The 19254-nt window shown below is 41.2% G+C and overlaps 1 protein-coding gene across 6 annotated transcripts in view; it reads left to right on the forward strand.

Moving 5' to 3' along the window:
* Positions 1 to 19254, forward strand: part of LOC141006798 (RNA-binding protein Musashi homolog 2) — a 259908-nt gene that overhangs the window by 207743 nt on the left and 32911 nt on the right. For all 6 annotated transcript variants that reach the window (XM_073479045.1, XM_073479043.1, XM_073479042.1 and 3 more), the window contains exon 10: positions 120 to 194. In XM_073479045.1, coding sequence (XP_073335146.1) covers positions 120 to 194 — 75 coding nt within the window. The remainder of the gene's footprint in view (positions 1 to 119; positions 195 to 19254) is intronic.

Raw genomic sequence — 19254 nt, forward strand, 5'->3', positions numbered from 1 at the left:
GGAGTTTTAAAGCCAGACTTTTGAAGCTGCATTTCCTTGTCAAATCAACCATACCCCAGTGTTTGTCTGTGAGTACGTGTGTGTTTGTGCTTCTCATCTCTTTTTAATCTCGTTCCTAGGTTACCCTAATATTGTGGCAACGTATGGCCGCGGATACACTGGATTCGCACCCAGCTACAGCTACCAGTTCCCTGGTGAGTTAAAAGCTTTGTTCAAATATCAGTGTTGCAGCTTCTGTCTCCAGCACATTCAGACATACATGCACAAACAGACTCACAGACTCAAACGCTCACAAGAGTTTGCGCACACACAAATGCTCATCAATATACAAGTCAGTCACCAGATAATCTGCAGGGTTATAAGGATGTTGCGTGTCTGGATTGCTGAAGTAGCTTTTGAAAGCTGACGTATAGTGAAGTAAATTGCTTACTCCTTTTTATCCCGCACTCGAACACCACCATGACCAAATGTCTAAAATGGGGGAAGTTCTGCGTCTTCCGCGGCCCAATGTATGCAAATTCCTCGGAGAAGAAGCAGAAAAATGAGCAGGGCTTTTGTGTAGGCCGATTTTAAAACGTGGTCCTCATAATGGAAAATGAATGAAGTCATTTTCTGCATTAAAAGTGTTGACTCAGAGCGCCGGCCACTTTAATGAGAGTCCAAATGGGAGGCGTGCAGTCTGGAGGTGAGCAGCTGCACCTGTCTGCTGCAGGAGAGCCTGTGGCTCCGCAGCGCCTCACTTAGACAGGCGTCCCGTCAATTTCATGCTTTATTTAGGGACTTTACACATACTTTGTTTGCCGTGCCAGGCATCATTTCTTCCACTGATAAGACGGAATGAGAAATATCTGACAGCAGCTCAGATCTCTGTAATATCTTTGTGAAATAGATTCAGGAATGGTAAGACATGAGGTCCAGCTGTGACCACCTGCAGATCACACATATGCTAGAATTATACTTGACCACAACATTGTATGACAGAAGAAAGGGGATAACATCGTCTTGTCGGCATGGGTGAACATGAGTAGCATACAGATGTAGGAATCAAGTCATTTTTATTTGTTCATTTTTCTTTTAAAAGGGCACATTTTAGGATTATAATGACCCATTCTTTCAATAACCGATTGATATGATTGTGCTCCAGAAGAGCAGCAGTCTGCGTAATTGTTTTTGACATTTAGAACTGGACAAATTGAGTATTTATCTATCCTTCATATTCTGTAAAAGCATCATAAAAGTTTATTAACTTCGATAATATAACAAAAATTGAGAGAAGAATAGAAAGGGAAAAGAGCGATCAGTATTTATAGTGTGTAAGTAATTCTAGTTAAACATGGATTTTTAAAATGTTTACTGTTTAGTACAAATTAAGGGATATCACCTTCCCCGAGGCAGAATGTATGATCCTGTCCATGTTAAACTCAATTTAAAGAGTTTGATAAAGCTGTATGATTAAAACAGCCTCCTCTGGGCTCGCTCAACTCTTGACAGGGTAATTGGAATTTTTAATGTATGAATCAAACTCCTTGTCCAAATTAAATAACCTCAGGCCAAATATTGACTAGTGTCCTTCCTTACCAAGATGTGGAAAGCATCCTCAATTTAAGATCAAAAGCTTTTTTCCCACTGTACACCACCTCGCTGGAACACTCCTATAAATAAACGGAGCCAGGGCCAGGCAGACTGGATCCAAGAGGCGTAAATTGTAGGCAGCATTTCAAGGCTTTTTTACACCCAGTAAACCTCAGGGGTCCACTGTTAACAGGAAAAAAGTGGTCAGGCAATTGTCCAATTGTCAAGATAAAACAGTGATAAAACATTGATCAGTGATGAAACACTGAATTAAGTAAGAAAACTCAATAAGACATACACAGAAAAAGAGAAACCAGAGCTGACATCTCTGCAGCTGAAACAGAGTTCAAGCGTAGAAAACAGAGCCTAGAGGAGAAGAAGTGAAATATACACAACATGTGTTAAAAGACGGTATTCAGTGCAGCCAGTTAGACTGTCAGTCAGTAGCTCAGCGGCTGTTAAACACTATCTGACATCACAGCACTCTGGTCCTTGTGACATTCCCAATTAATCCTAACATTGATCACAAAGTGCGTTTGATATTGATCCCATATGTTTCTATGTGTCTGTATTTGTATTCCGTGACTCGCTTACAAAATTATTCCATCCTAGCACAGACATCATTACTATTTAATGCACTAAGAGACCTTCAAATATTACTGATGTAAATCACATCATCCTCTATCTGTCAAAAACTTGTCCACGCAAGCAATTATATATCAGAGCTTTCTCCCAAAGGGCAAACCCAGACAGTGGTATTTATTAGTGTTTAAACTAGTAGTTAATGTAAAATTAGGTTTGGCAGCGAAGAGAAAAACAACTACAAACAGATGTTTCTATGACGCAGCCAGCTGTAGTTACATATAGTATATAAGCTGAGTGATATTGAAAAGTAAACATTTTCATACATATGATGCACGCCACAACCATGGAGGTGGCATGATAGGTACATGACACATCTGCTTACTACATGGGACCAGTGACTCCGTTGATTTCGTAGTAATGTGGAATATTTTTCAAATTAATCAGAGTATTAAGCTACAGCACAAGTATCAAATGATAAAATGATTTACCCAATGTGAAGACTTTATACAATATGATATAGAAATGGCTGTATCTCTAAAATTACAAGAAGTGATATCATATGTTCGGCACCATTGGATTCAGAACAACTTCAATTTCAGTCATATTTAACTTGATCCAGTGTGAATCGAATGTTTAACTTACCTTTTGAAATTTCTTAGCATTTATATAAGAAAATCAAATTAGTGCACCAATTAAGGCATGATAAATATGTGAAATCAAAAATTTAGTTTTTTTTCCTGTGTAGCCACATGTCTCGACAGTTTCCACGGCTAATTTTGTGTTTCCATCATAAACAAAGGATTTCCTTAACAAACTAAATATAGACGTTATTCATTCATGGACTCGGATCATCAAAAATGTAAAAAGGTAGAAACTAAAACTAGCCTCCACACAATTAAGTTTGATAAGAAACGCTGGATTAAAACAAAACCATTTTCGTTGTGAAGAAAGGGCCTCAGGGTAGCTGTAGTTGCAGAACAGTCTTTATGTTTTGCATTGTTAATTAGAAAACACTTGTGATTTGGAAAATTAGCTCCAATATGAAATCATGTATAAATTCTCAGTTTTTCACATGTACATGGAAATAATCTTTGCACTCAGAGTATGTTTATCCCTTGTTGAACCATTACAGGATGCATTCATACTGACAACAGAAAGAGGATTGGAGTGTCTATTAAAAACGCCTCTCATTTTTTGCTCAGTTTAAAAATTCCAAGCTGTATTTTATATGCACTGCTGTAATCACACACTGATTTCCTTGTGGCAGCATCATTTCAGCATTATGCTTGAACTGAAGTTGGAATTTAATTTCAAAGATGATGCTGCATGCTGCCTGTGTAGTGACAATCAAGACAACATGTTTACCATTACCTTAGAATTACAAATGGTAAGGAGGTGTTACAAATGATTAGCAACATCCCCAGAACAACAAGTGTGTTTGTGTCTTTTACGATTCATTACAGCTTTTCTTTGTAATGGTGGACGCAATTACTTGATTGTTCGCTATGTTTAAGTAACACATTTTTCTCAGCTTAACATTCTTAACAGAGACACAATGACACACAATGACTCATGACAGTCGTCTGTGTCGCATCCCATTGTGACAAAATATGTCACTTTTTCTCAGATTGCGCTGTTGTACATACATGCATGCAGTGGTGTTTTCAGTGTCAAATGAAAGCAGAGGCAACAGTAATGTATGCATGCAAATGTGATATGTGAGTGTTTTCATGTTGCTGCACTCTGTGTGGATGTACCCCTGGACTTGTGCTGAGGCTGTTACTGCCTTTACCTTCAAATCACACCAGTCCCTCAGACTTGTGTCGCTGCACTGCCATCATCATGTGATTTTCACAGAAAATAATGAGATGCAGCTGAATCTCCATATTTATTATCAGTCCCTCAAGTAACCTCACTTTGAACTCTTTGAGCATCTTCTTTGCTTTGACCAAAAAAATCCTGCACAGTCGGAAAATGTTTTTGAAAATGAAAAAAAAAAAAGCTATGTTTGGGAGTCTGATAACCCTTGCTTCTGAGAGTAGTGTTAATCAATTTGATTGACATTTTTGCGTAATTGAGGTTAACTTACTGGAAAAGGTAACAACATGACAACCCCATCCTGCACTAGCAGACTACTTAAAGAATTGATTCACCCAACAATCAAAATGTATTTGACACCAAATCGTTTCAAATTTTTCCCCTACAGTACTTCTTCTGGTATCTAGCCATGCAGATCATTTTGGTTATATTTGCTTAGGCTTTGAGATTGATGCCACCGCCCCAAGTTAATGGAGGTGAATGGAATTTTCTTTCATGCTTACAGCATGAAAGAAATTCAATAGCAACGTGTCTTTCCAAAATCAGTGTCCCCATTACTCTGAATAATCCACAGACGTCAATGTGAACAGTTTTATTCTGGAAATTCTGAGAATTAAATTAAACTCCACACCAGGGTTGTACAATAAAACTGAATTGAGTCACTTGATGCTACATAACAGAAACAAAGTCTCTCAGCCTGGGGAATGAAGCTGCTCTGTAGTCTGGTGGTACGGCAGTAAATACTTTTGTTGTTTTTGCCAGATGGCACCAGGGTGAACAGACTGTGTCTGGGGTGGGTGTTGTCTTTTAGTATCCTTTGGGCTTTGTGCAGACATCTCACTTCAGTGATGTCACTGATGCTCTGTAGATGCTTACCAATGATGTTCTGGCCGGTTTTAATCACCCACTGAAGAGCCTTCCTGTCCTGGGCTGTGCACGAACCATGCCAGTTTCCAGTCAGAATGCTTTCTATCGCTCCTCTGTAGTGGCCAAGAACTTGGATACAGAATTTAACCTTCCTAAGGTTCTGTAGGAAGTGGAGCCTTTCCTGTGCCTTTTTTATTTACCAGGGTGGTGGTGTGGAATCAGTGACCATGATAGGTTCTCTTTGATGTTGTTTCCCAGGAGCCTGAAACTGTTCACATGCTCCACCTCAGCTCCACTGATGTAGACAGGGGTGTGTCTTTGCCTTCTTCTTTCTAAAATCAATAATCAGCACCTTAGTTTTGCTGACATTGAGCATTAGATTGTTCTATAAGCACCACTGTGCAAGATTGTTGATTTTCCTCCCGATATGAACTCTCATCGTTGTTTGTAATGCAGCTGATCATGGTGGTGTCATCTGCGTACCTAATAATAGAGTTCTCTTGATGTCAGGGAGTGCAAGTTAAATGTTTAGGGTGTAGGATTCAGTGGCATCTTGTGGTAAGGTTGCAGATTGCAACCCTCTCTAGAGCCAGTGTTTGGTTACTCCGTTCTGACCTACTGTAGAAACATTGCGATTCAACATGGTGGACTCCATGGAAGAGAACCTGCTCCCTCTGTAGATATAAAAGGCTCATTCTAAGGTAACCAAAACTTTTATTTTTTGATGATTATACACTAATGAAAACATAACATTGAAAACATAATAGATAATAATAATAATATTTTAATTCTAAATCCTTCACGCTGGACCTTTTAAGAGAGAAACAATCTTTGTTCACAGTTTGGGTGAACCAGCTCTTAAACAGCTGATGCACTGTCACCATCATCAGCTGGATGCAGTAATAAATATGCTTTTCTTCTACGGTGACAAAATTGGCAGGTATCCTGTAAAAAACTGTCAGATAGCTTAGAGTGATGTCAGGATGGTTCATATCTGTAAATGTAGGTTTCAGTATCACTTAAACTGAGCTGAGGTGGGTAGTCGACATGTCAGTCATGTAGCCTCAGTTTATTTACAGCTTTTGAACCCACACACAGCTGCCTGTGAATGTACAGCTGTAGGATCATTGTGCATCTCAGTGAGGGCTTGTTGTTAATATGATGTTTAACTAATTTAAATTGACAGTTGTATTGTTCAGTCAAGAATATAGCCACACATAAATTAAGTAGTGAGTGGTGTGATATTCCTTTTCAGAAAGGTATGTCAAAACCTGTACGACAGTGAGATGTTCATAATTGCGACTGTTTTTGAGAGATGTGTGCATTTGCCCAAAGAAACGTTGAAAGTAACATTCACTATTCACAACATTGTACACTTCTCATCCTGGATGGCAGCTAGGGCAAGAATCAAAGTACGAAAACACAGTGTACACAGCATTACAGAACTTGGCTTAAATAATCCGACTTCAGAGCTAACATTTATCAGGCTAGAAAGGGGCAAACTAAAACTGAAAGTAGCTTTGAATTAAAATGAGGAACAAAAGTGCCTCGCTGTGAGTCTGTCAGACATTAAAGAGCGCACTATTCCCTAGATACAGCAGTTAAAAGTGGCTGGACGGCGCTGATTTTCAGGCAGCTTCAAAAGAGGGGAAATTCTCAAGTTTTGTTGAAATTAGGATCCTTGCCTTATGCTGCGGTAGAAGAAATATCTGTCCTGTTTTCAGCTGACTGACATTTGCTTTACTGCATCTGGTATATTTCTTGCTTAAATTTCAAGTTGAGGAAGAAGTGCTTAGCTACAGTTCTTACCACCTGGAATGTAGCTACAGCCATTTCACGCTCACCATAAATTCATGCCATGTCTGTGTTTGTCATCCCATCGGAGTAGAGTTTAAGACACATTATGATTATCTGAGAAGATCAAACCCACAGTAGGATAATCATTTTTTTCTTGATGTTTTTAAACGCAGATACAAATGGATTAGGTGAGATGCTGTATTTTTCCTTACTTTAACTCAAAAAGCAGCTGTGGGTCTCGCCAGAAACAGAGCAAGCCAGAGCTGACAAGGCATAAGGAACATTACTGTACATTATTCTCATTTCTGTGCGACAGTCTAATTAGCATTAGCTAGCTGATGAATGTGCTATTGTATTATTCAACTTGCAGCGCCCAGGGGAACGTCCCGAGATGTGCCGCATTTAAAGCATGAGGTGTCTCGTTTGGAGGACCTCGCGTGATTAAGGCGTTGAAAGCCACATTCAAAAGAGTATCTTATTTGATCACAGCCTAACAGTACGTCGAAGTGTTGCCTTTTTTCACCCCAGGCTAAGACTGCACACAGTGAAAGGTCCATGTGTTTACTGCACGTATTAAAATGCAAATGGCTGGAAAGAAGACGTTTTTTAAGCAATAAGTGGAGGTTACGCTTGTTCACTGTACTTTATGTGCAGTGTAACTTCTGCCAGCGGTGGCGGCAAATATATACGCAGGCGTAAGAATGGCAGTGTACTCAATTATGTGTATGGTGTATGCATGAATAGGAAGCTTGTTCGTGTGCAATTAAAAAAGAGAATGTAGTTTTATATGTGCATAATGCATGTGAAAAAGATGTAGAAGTGAACATCAAAAGCAGTAGCTCTTGCACTCTTCATATTGTACTTTCTATGTTAACCAGTCTTGTATCAGTTCCTAAACACATTAAACACACATTAATGTGCACTTACATGCCCACACACACACACACACACAAACACACACACACACACAGATGAGCTGTATTCATACAAAGACTGAGATTCAGGAGCTGCATATGAAGGGATAAGGCAGAGGTGGAGGGACTTCACCAGGAGCTTCTCTCCGCTCTCCCGTCTTCCTGTGCGACGCGCTGCCTCCACAGCCATGCCCTTAGAGCCTCCCCTGGCATAAATGACCATTATGGCTCCATTAGGGCTGCTACTAGGAGGTCATTATGCTACACTGAAAAACCAGGGATGAAGATGTTAGTGGGGTCCCATCAGGGGAGAGACGCAGACTGAGTGAGAGGAAGACATAACACTCAGTCATCCAGCTACTCCAGATGTCATGACAGACAAACAGCAATTCAGGTCCAGTGAGTCAGCCTCTTAAGTGGTAAAAGAATGGAGGCAAAGGATGATTAAGGAGGGGAGAGGGCAGTGGTAAGTGTTGCAAGGGTGCAATGAGGACAGAAGGGTGGGTAATTTTGGGTTACCAGTTACCTTAAGACTAAAGAGATAAACTATCCAGGCTGGATAGGTGTTTGGATAGGTTTGTTGTAGTTGGTGGATTGTTTTTCCATCTCCTTTTCTTGTCAGATCTGTTTCCCCGGTATACATGATGTGTGAGATAGTAATGCGGTAGCCTGTGTCCCTCCACAAGTCCAACTCCACCAACCGACCATGCCTGAGACACAACAGCACACTCCATCATATCTAAGTGACAGAAAATGACATTTCAAAGGCTTTAAATCAGCATGGAGTAGATTGCTCTTTCTGGGTGGATGTAAACAGGATTTCAGCCTAGCAGGTGGTTTTGAATTCTACAGCTTCTCTTGCTAGTAAATATAAAAAGCTGCAGGGTGGTTTGGGTGACAACGAGACTGTCTGTACACTGAGGATGAGTGTTTTGGCTGCCATTTTGGCCGGCCCTTTAGTTTTTGAGGAAAAGATCTAGGTCAGGTGTTAGGGAAACTGGATAATCTACCAAAAAGAAACACGAACAGAAAACATTAGGATATTGAAATATTTTTAACCAGTAAAAATGCATTTGAGGATTGACTGATCCATGCTTATCCAGCTCCAAGTTTTGGTACAGTACAGATTTTCTGCCTCAAATACAGGCCACAGAGCAGCAGATGTTGTGTGGGTTGGGGTTACACCTATAGAAGGTGCATGTTGCTCTGTGCAACCGTAAGTAACAGTGGAAAGAAGGCTGCTGACCTTTCGACCCCACTTTCCCTGTAGGATAAGAATTTAAAGGTACAGGAAGCAGCTGTCTTCTCAGCAAGTGGCATATAGGAGAAGAGAGCTGCTGACCTGTGCAATTGGTATGATGGTGGCTGCTCCTGAGGGCTGCATGCCCCTATAAACTGGGGCAGAGCCAACCAAGCATATGATAAATGCACCAAAGGTCACAGCAGGGCATTGGCCTGAAACTCCAGTTAGCCTCCCAGAGTTTAGCAACTGTCTGCTGTTTGGAGACGAAAAGGTGTTGACATGGACTTGATAGAGCTATGAACTTCTGAAGCACAGGCAGCTTCTGCAAGGTTAGTGGTCAAGGACGAGATGGTAAGGCTGTGATGTGATGGGACCAGTTTTATAGAACAAAGTTTTGCCGATAGCAAGTGAACATGCTAAAGAACAACCCTTTTCATATGTTAATATAGTGCAAAAGCAAACTCAACACTTCCAGTAGCTCCTTTGCATAGTAAAGGCCCTCAGGCGTTAAAGTCTTTTCAGTTCATCACAATGTCAGAATCAAAGACCAACTAAAGGTGTTTTACATCCTGCTAGAGTCTGACTTCAAGAACTCTGCTCCATTCATTTCAAACTGGCATTGTTCCAGTATGGCTGCAGAGAAGATCCCATTGTTTCAATGTTCACTCATACCTCTTTTAACACTGGACAAAAAATCCACTAACATCTGGCGTTAGTGTTCAGTGGGAAAGAGTACCATTCATTCCTGGGTGAATGAAAAGAATGAAATGAATCTGAAGTAGTCACCGGTATTTATTTACCTTGCAGGCAGCTGGATTCACAAGCTTAGGTGATCATGTGTTCTAACTAATCCATCTTGCCAGGCTTCAAGCTATGCACCTGTTGCCAAACACACAGTGATTCTACCAATCAGTAGCGTATGAAGAGCTACGGACAGCGAGAGAAGCAACTCTTCATTTGAAAACAGCTCCTCAACAGGTTAGCGCAGATGCTACTTTACCATCAGTGATATCAGAACTGGAGATTATATTTCCATGAAAGCAGAGCAAAAAAGGGCACTGAAGGGCTTTTCTTGATGAAAAGGATGTAAATCAAACTCTTGCGACTGGTTTCGGCAAGAGTTTGATTTACCAACTGGCTTCACTGGTGGTAGCGATCGCCTACTGTCGATCTGATTTGGTTGAAGTTAGCCAGTGATTGATGGTGATAGACAGATGGTTCGTCCAATTGCTGGCAAAGTATTTTTTGAAAGTGCTTGCCCTTCCATGCTGCTTTCTACTTTTCCCTGTTTTCCAGCGTGTTTGTTGCATTCAAAGTGAAACATCCATCTAATGGCAACGAGAATGGAGTCAATCGCCCATTTTTAGCAATATTAGAGTCTACTCACGTTTAAGATACCTGCATATACATGCTAATTTTGGTGTAAAACTGGCTTAATTAAAAGTGTATAATATATCTTCTCAAACTTGCTAGCTATAGTTCATTACTTCCTGTGTGGATGATGATGCAGTTTGGGACACCATGCGCAGTCATTATCAGCAGACCGGAAGCTCTCTTAAGCATGCAGACATCTTATATTTCCCATTTCAGCACAATAAGTACCTCACTTCTTGGCTACACTCCTGGAACAGGTGGAAAAAATCAGTGGCCTGAGGCTGATGAGGAGCTTACCTGTGTCATGGGTGCATGCAACATTGTCCTCCATAAGACAGATCCCACTGTTTGTGTTTTTACTGCACCCATGAGAAGGGACGGCGGCACACACAGCGGTGCTATCAGTAGAACAGGTTTCTATTCAACTGGAGTTACACAGCAGATTGTTCCTTAGATCCTGTGACCATCTCTCTACAAGCTGGGTGAGCTGTGACCCCAGCAAGTGGTCCCACAGGCCAGAGTGAGTGCTACAGGGCTGGAAGCAGATGGCCCTCCTGATGCCACACTGACTCACAGATTGGCTTTAATTGCCAAGGCTGATCATTAGCCCAATGGGTCTGTGGAGGCCGGGGCACTCCATGAGTCGCAGGCCTTAAAATAGAGCCTGACGAGGAGCGTCGTGACCTCACACACTTGAACGGCCATGCACAACGCATCTTTCTCTCACACCCTTGGACACACATACACAGACACATAAAACTGACACAATCAAAGACTCTTCAAGGCTGTGTTTGAAGGCAAAGGAGGTAGAGGGACTGTACCAGGGGCCTCTCTCTCCTTTCCTGTCTGCCTGTCTGACTCACTGTCTCCACAGCAATGCTGACTGCACACTCTCTCTCTAACACACACAAACAAACACACACACACACACACACACACACACACACACACACAGGAACACCATCACACATCCAGACTCTTTGAGCTCTTCAGGCCATGACTGTGACAGTAGTGAGTGTGCTGCTCTGACGTCAGTGGACAGCACTGTATGTCACGCCCTATCTACTTCAGTGTGTGCAGTCAGAGGGCTAGACTGCTCTCAGATCAGCTCTGGTCTCCATTAACAGCCCTCAAATCTGTTTCCTATACATGTGCCTTACTCTCAGAGGAAGACACTATAGGGTACCAATGTGCTGTATGTGTACCCTGGACATTGAGTCAAGAAACTGGATGGATTCAACAGGTGTAACAGCACTCCACCTACATTTACATATTTTTCTGTGCAGATGCAATGTGTACTGGTCTGTCTGCATGCTCACATGCACACAAGTCAGGTCACTTGCACATGCACGTGTGCCTCCTCGGGTGTATGCGAACACCTGCCTCTGCAAAACCAGCTACTGCAGTCTGACAGAGGCAACGCTGAAAGGCTGGCTATTTCCTGAAAGTGGAAGAGATGGCTCACCTCATTTGCCCGGGTCTTAACTCACCCTAGGACAGCAGACACATCCTCACACACTGAAGCAGGCAAACAGTCTGCCATGGAGACCCACAGTCTAGGTTCCTGTGGTGGGGAAGATGAGCTGCTGTAAGAGGCAGAGTGGCAACACTAAAGCTCATTACGTCTCGGCTGTTGAGCCGCTGGTCTAGAAATGAAACTTTAGCTGCCCCAGCCTCATACATGGCTGCCACCTTTGGACACTGCTGGAGACCAGCAGGAGCACAGAACAGCAGCACAGACATGGAAGCAGGCAGAGGAGTACAATATGTGTGTGCCTGTGAGACCATGCTCGGTGTCTACTGCCTGTTGTTTTGATGCCACCCACTGTTCGAGAGCTCCAGGCCCAGCAACTTGGGTACTTGCTAGGTCTCTACACAGCTGCCCCCTCCTTTCCCTCTGTCCTTCCATACCTCCCTCCTGCTGACTGTGCTAATAGCCCTCCAGTTACTCTCTTTCACTCTTTCCCTAGTGCATGCACACACATGCATACATATATAAACATACATGCATATATTCATAATCTTATCGCACAGCCCTCTGCCTACCTCCACTCTATGTGGAAACATTGTGTACAGCCCCAGTAATCAAGTGGAAGCCAATGTTGCAGTGCTATTTCTGGGTCATGCCACATTTTACCCTACTTGCCCCTGGTATCTGGAGCAGTGGTAGATTGTGTAACTGCAGTCCTTGGAGCTGGCTCAAATATTATAGAGTCTGCAAGTGTTTTAACATGGCTATAAAATCATGTTTGTGAAATAGTGTCAGCAAAGCTGCTTTTTCTTCTTCTTATCATTATTATTATTACTGGCATTATCATGTTTTATTTTCATTCTTAATCAGTAACCCCTGCTAAAGCAAGTTTAAACTGATTAGTGCAAATCCACAAACACATATTTAACTTGAATGGTGAAATGACACTTAATGCACTCACTTTTATTTGAGAAGACCTGAAATTACCCCCCTTCATCATTCATCTGTCCCCTCCACTGTCACCCTCAGAACTGGGAGATGGACATTAAAATGCATAAAATATTAAGGCTGTTTACTTGGACACTAATGAGAGGAGGCTTAAGTAGTCTAGTTTAATTAGTATGATTGGCTCTATGGGGACCACACAGGCAGGGCCATAACAACTGATTCACTCGGAGCTCACAGGACCTTTTTATACTCTCTGAGTGTCAGAAGTGATGTCAGAGGAGATTGGACTGCAGAGACATGTTGCCTTTGCTGATCCCAGGTTGGAAAGGAGCACTGCAGTTAAATGCACTGAAGCAGACCATTACATAAGCACCACTGCAAGGTCAGACATCTGTGTCCTCCCTGTCTGTCTCTCTCTATTTAAGTCACCATCATGAACTGCCTTGGATATTAGGGTTTTGAACCAAGACACTGTCCCGTTCACGAACCAATGTTGCCGTTTCCAGAACCAAATGGATTTAAATGTTTTTTGCCTTATCTATTCTGGCAGATTTCTCCTCTCTTTTTGAAATGCATTTTTTCCCCGTGCCTTATTGTTTCGCTCTCCATTCCTCCTTTTTTAACTACTGAATGTGTGTGAGTGACTGAGAGTTATGTTGAGGCTTGTGTGCAAGCAGAATGTGTTTAGATCAATTCCGCAGCCGAGCTGCTGTTTCCTTTTTACTGAAGTGCATGGGAAGGAGCACAAAGAAGAGGTCGAAAGTGCGGCTACACTTCAATAAAGAGCCTAGTTTGTCCTCTTTGATGCTATGCTGCCATGCACTTCAGCTACAAAGAAACTGCACTCTTGTCACTGAGAACTGAAAGAAAAGACACTGAGCTTTTCCTGAGCTCACTTCACCACATCACAACATCACAGTCACTCACACACAATGTACAGCAGTGTGAAGTGTGTGCAGAGTTTGCTGTTTCAGAGACTAGAGTTAGTGGAAACGCATATTAACCATTAAACATCTGCAGATTATCATGGATATTAGTAGAATTTGGGTCTTTATTAGTCATTATGAAGACGTATTAATGCCTTATTACTAGGCCATTAACTAAGAGTTTTCCCTTAATAATCTTTGAATTACTGATTATTGATATTTGGTAAGGAAGTTGTTGCATATTAATTATGAACTTAATATGCTTTGCTCATATGAGCCTTGTAAGGTAGAAGTACCACCAGAGCAGATCGAGCCAGGCAGGAAGTCAGACATAGAATGGCATAAAAATCAGATAAACTAACAACAGAAACACTTTAAACAGACAAACAACAAAAGCATTTAACTATGTAACCTACTCACCCATAGTAGAAGCAATAATTTAAGTTTAATAAAAAACTCTCTCTCTTTCTAACCCTAAATATGTTCCCAATTCGAAAGTGAGGTCCTCCCCATAACTAATTCACTAGTAAAGCCTGTATGGGTGTCAACCTACTAGGAAGATATTGAGGGATAACTCTTAGTTAAGTGCTTCATGATGACTCATAGAAAGCCAATATGCTACTAATATGCAGGCAAATAAGCAATGGTTAATGGTAAATATGTGTTCCCTGATCTAAATTGTTACAGTTCCAATTTATGATTGATTCATTCAGGGCCAAAGTCATCTATATAGCTATATACACCATGTCATATAGAAAATGTTGTGGCAATCTTCAATTCATTATTCCAGTTTTGACAGACAACATAGTGAATATGGAGACTGCTCTTCAGCTGAAGGGCTCTGGGTTGAGCCCCCTCATCAGCAAGAACCCACCCTGCTGAAGTGTCCTTGAGCAAATTACTCAGTCATCACTAGCTCCAGTCTGTAGCTCGTCGTCACCTCACCTTCTGACCTTCCTGTGGAGAGATCCACAGAATTCACTTTTTTATTGTTTACCATCTTGTGGCTTTACTAGACACACTGCTCTCCTCAGCAGGCAGATGCATGTTCGTGTGGCATTTGAATTCAGAATACGCCGCTTTACATCCTTTTCTGTCCAACCTCTTTGATATGATATAGTTACAGTGGATGAGGATGAGATGATATGACTTGGTGTGTCAAACTAATTTAAGTAAATGATTCTGTCTTGTAAAAGGACAGAACAGTTCTCCTCCAGCGTGGTGGATTTCAGTTCCGTGTGCGCTTGTGAAAGGTTACCCAGTTTAATTTTTACCAAATATATCTCTGTCCTGGCCTCATCATTTTGTTCAAAGGTATCAGATACGTGTGCAATTACTACCATAAAGCCTGGCTTTGCTGAGCTCCGAGCTCACTCCACTTCTGTAATTGACTTTTTCTCTCCCCAATAAGAAGCCACAAAGTCTTAATGGCAAAGGATCAGTGTGCCAAATGGTTTCATTACATACAGAAACCATTTGGCAAAAAAAGAGTCACGGCTCAGTCAATGGGACATACAAACACACAGAGAAACAAACAAACACATACGCGCTGGACCACACACACATACAGCCGTGAAGTCATGTACGATCATATCAGTGAGCAACAGAAAATTGACTATCCTTATCATGCTGTATAGAGGTTGGTGCTCTTGGTATTGTAGAGTCAATGTGTTGCTCCTATACTGTATTTAAAGCACTCTTAGCAGTATTACGACATAACCCCTGAGGGAGGCTCATAGTAGTAAGAGATCCATAACATTGTGTGGTCAGCTGTTGCGGTAAACACTTAATGTAGTTGAGTAGTTAACGCGAGCAGCTGTAATGCTAACCAACATCAGCAGTATCTCATGATGCTGGAATATCATATGGCATCTGTGCTTGGCTCAATATTGTACATTAGATCTTTTCAAAGCTGTCATACATTTATTCTTTTATAGGAACATTTCACCCAAAAATGAAAATTCAGTCATTATCTACTCACCCCCACGCCGTTTGTTAGTCAGGTGGTGTGTCATTGTCCTGAAAATATTTCTGGAGCTTGAGAGCAAAACAATGTTTGCATAACCTAATTGACTACTAGCATATCTTAATAATGTTTTTAAAAAAAATTTAAAAAACGAGTAACCTTGCCAACTAATGTGACTTTTATGTGAGGTAATGTATTTGAATTAATGCGAAATGAGTTACAGCTAGCGTCATGGCAGATGACGAGTTGGTTTGTCTGTTCTGGGCTACTGTAGAAACATGGCGATGCAACATGGCAGGCTTCATGGAAGAGGACCCGCTTGCCATGTAGATATAAAAGACTGAATCAGACGAAAACACAATGGTTCTTAATTTCAGGTGATTATACACTAATAAAAAACCTATTTAGGAATATTATTTTCCATTTCTGCCAATAGATCCCCTTAAATTCGACTCACTGGACCTTTATTGCAATATTGAGTTTTAATGGTGCAAATTGAGAAATTCACAGGCTATTTAAAATCTGGCTTTATTTCAAAATTGAGAGAAACGATCGCCATTTAGATGGTGGATTGTGATTACATAGCTAGTGACATTATTTTTTGGCCGGAGTACCCATGGCCAGTAAAAATGTTTGGCATCTGTCACAAAGTCACTGGCGAAATCAAGACAACTGTGATCGGTTGTTTTTTTCATTTCTCAACATTGTGAACAGTTCATCAGAACAGTTTGTAGCATAAGTGGGACGCTGCTGTATTTATATTTACATATTTTATTGATATTCAACTGCAACACTTACACGGTCTGCTTATGCACATTGCACACTGTCTGTCTCTCTCTAACAGAACAAAGGAACAACACATTGCCATGGATGAATTTAGAGCATCCTCATGTAAGCGCTCGAGCTGCCATTAAACTGTTTAATTTTAGTTATCTCTGCTCTCAGCGCTGTGTTTCAAACATACCGCTCGGCATCCTGTTCACTGTGTGACCTTTGTGGCGCGTGCACAGAATCCAAACAGTGAGAGAAAGCAGACATACACATGGCAAGATTAATTTGAATGATTGACAAGCAACCCAGCTTTGTTAATCAAGTTATGCTTACTCTGATTAGGACCTTAATGTGAGTAAGATAACCCGGTTAAGGTGTTTACATGAGAGTTGCAATAATATGCGTATTGCATTAGTGTGGTTATAATTGAATTATTGGTGTGCATGTAAATGCTTTTTCCCCCTCTCTCTCTCTGGCTCATTCCCAGACAGCCGTCTCTGTATTTTACATGAGGGGAAACCTCTGTGTGTACTGTAGGTCTCCGCTGATCAGAGGAGAGGTGAGACATGAGCATGTGTGCAGCAGTTCATATGAAAGCCACCTGGCTCTCTCCAGCTCTGTGATTTATGCCTTTGATAACAACAACCCAGAGATGCTTTCAGCAACAACAAAGTAGTGCTGAAGGATGACAACAATGGGACACTTGTCAGTCTGGAGATGAAAAGATGTTTTGTGAGGTGGCTGTCTCTTTTGTAACTTTGATATATTTTTTCTCTTTTGTTTTGTTTATTTGTCTCGATGTGTTTCTCTATATCTTATCAAAGGTTATTGATGAAGCAAAATGTGAAGTGGAGTCAGTTTTCCATCTTTGACAGAACGCCTCCCTCCTCCTGTGAGAAGGCGGCAGTGTGCTTCACTGCCTCCGCTATGACTTATCAACAGACTTATTTCCGCTGGCTTGTCCTTCTTACTGTCATACAGTGACAGGAAAAAACATGCGCCTCCTGTATGATTTCTTTTTTTTATTTTCTCAAATTTTGTCTTTGGATTTGCTCCGATCTTTTTGTTGGTTCATCCTTGTAGCTTTTTGAAAAATTATATGAACTGCTCAATTAAATAGAAGGAGTGTGCTCATTTAACCTCAACTTGTATATTTGCCTCAGAGGGTAAAAGGAGCGACCTGGTTCAACACTGCAGATACAGAGAAGCCTTAAGGTATCGAGCATCAGTGCATTGATATCTTCTGTGTTTGTAAAACTACATTAATAATTCGTCAGTGCTCTGAAGATTCATATCTACAAATTCAAGAAAGCTCTTTGGATGTTTATATATTAAATTTGAACAGACAGAACTGTCTTTTTAAACATTCTGTTTGGTTTCCATTTATCTGTTTACAATGAGAGTAGCCCAGTTTTAATATGAAACTGAGTCAGGGGTGGGAAGATATAAGATTTTATCAGGGATCGCTATTAAAACTCTCAGGAAAAGTTGATCGTGGTAAATTTCCGTTATACAGCTGTACTGTATTGTATTGTAGTTGTTATCAGGCTTCAGCAGAGCTTGATGACGAGCTGGTCATTTGAATCAGGTGTGTTGAAGCAGGGAAACATCTAAAACATGTAGGACAAGAGGCCCTTATGTTCAGGATTGAAAAACATTGTGCTTGAGTTTTTTTAACATTGCAGTGATTGTGTATTGATATTATTTTTCTGCTTTCCACTGTAACAGTGCCATAGAAACACATTAATTCAGTGGTGTAGAAGAACATTATTGTAGGTATGGCTATCGTGTTGATATAATAATTTCTTGACATATTTTTCTCGTCCAAATTACAGAATTCCATGAGAATAAATTAGACACTCATGTCCTGGCCTTATTTCTCCCTCAATTTCTCATTCCCTGTGTCCTTTCTTCTCTTTGTCTTCCTCCTCCACTGATGTGGCTGCTGTCCGTCTCTGTTCATCTGTCTCACTCATCTCTGCTCTGTGCTCTGTTCATCTGTCTCACTCCTTCTGTCTGCCCCCAAAAATCGACTAGCTGCAGGCTCAAAGGCTTGTTCACAAGCCTCTTTTCCAAACCCAAGCTACTGTGTTAACCAGCGTAGCATGAAAACTCTGTTAGCCAGCAAGCTAACCCTGGTTAACTGCACTCCAATACTAAATTTAACAAGCATGTCTTTTAATGTCCTGTGCACCTGCTGTATTTTTTGGCTAGTTTGGGGTAATGTTGCTGTGTTAAGTCTTAGTTTTCTGTTAGGCCCTATTAGTTTTCACTTTCTGAGAGATACTAAAATAGGGCAGAGGCTATTTCGCCCATAGGGCCTCCATAGAGCCTCAGCTGTCCCTGGGCTCCTCCTGTGCATTAGATAGTTGACAGTCTTCTTATAGCAGAAATGAGTGGAGTACTCTGTGACTGATGGAGCTCCTTTGTCAATGACAGGGAGGGGGGGGGCTGCTGCTGGCAGTTTTGGGCCAAAGAACAGTACAGATTACATTAACATCAGTCAAGCTGTTCTCAGACTGCTAGGACATAAATAGGACCTTATTGATGCATAATGCAACAACTTTTCATTGTGACGTTTTCTGAGTAATAGGATCAGAAAGTGAGTCTGTGGCTAAAGAGGCAGTATGCCAAAAAAGATCTGCAGAAGGGTGAAAAATAGAACGTAATGTGATGAGTTTTAAAATCATACTGTACAAGGGTTAGGGTTAAAAATTACAAAGGATAAAGGTCAAATTGTAGGGGTCACTGTGCGTCAGCTGACCCGGCTTTGTTGAACGCCTATGCTAGATGAAATACACATACTCCGATGAGTGATATTTGATTAGATATTTGCGACAAATGCAGGCAATGTGTGGCCCACCTGGCAAAAGCAATCTGACATTTTTTTGATAAAATAATGTAGTGCAACTGCAGAGCAGCTTAAAAACATGGTGACATTATGAGGAATACATCACCAGTGGTCAAAATGGGGGCTAGAATTAATATCATCAATCACATCA

Source organism: Pagrus major, chromosome 13 (genome assembly GCF_040436345.1).
Source record: "Pagrus major chromosome 13, Pma_NU_1.0".
Classification (NCBI taxonomy): Eukaryota; Metazoa; Chordata; class Actinopteri; order Spariformes; family Sparidae; genus Pagrus; species Pagrus major.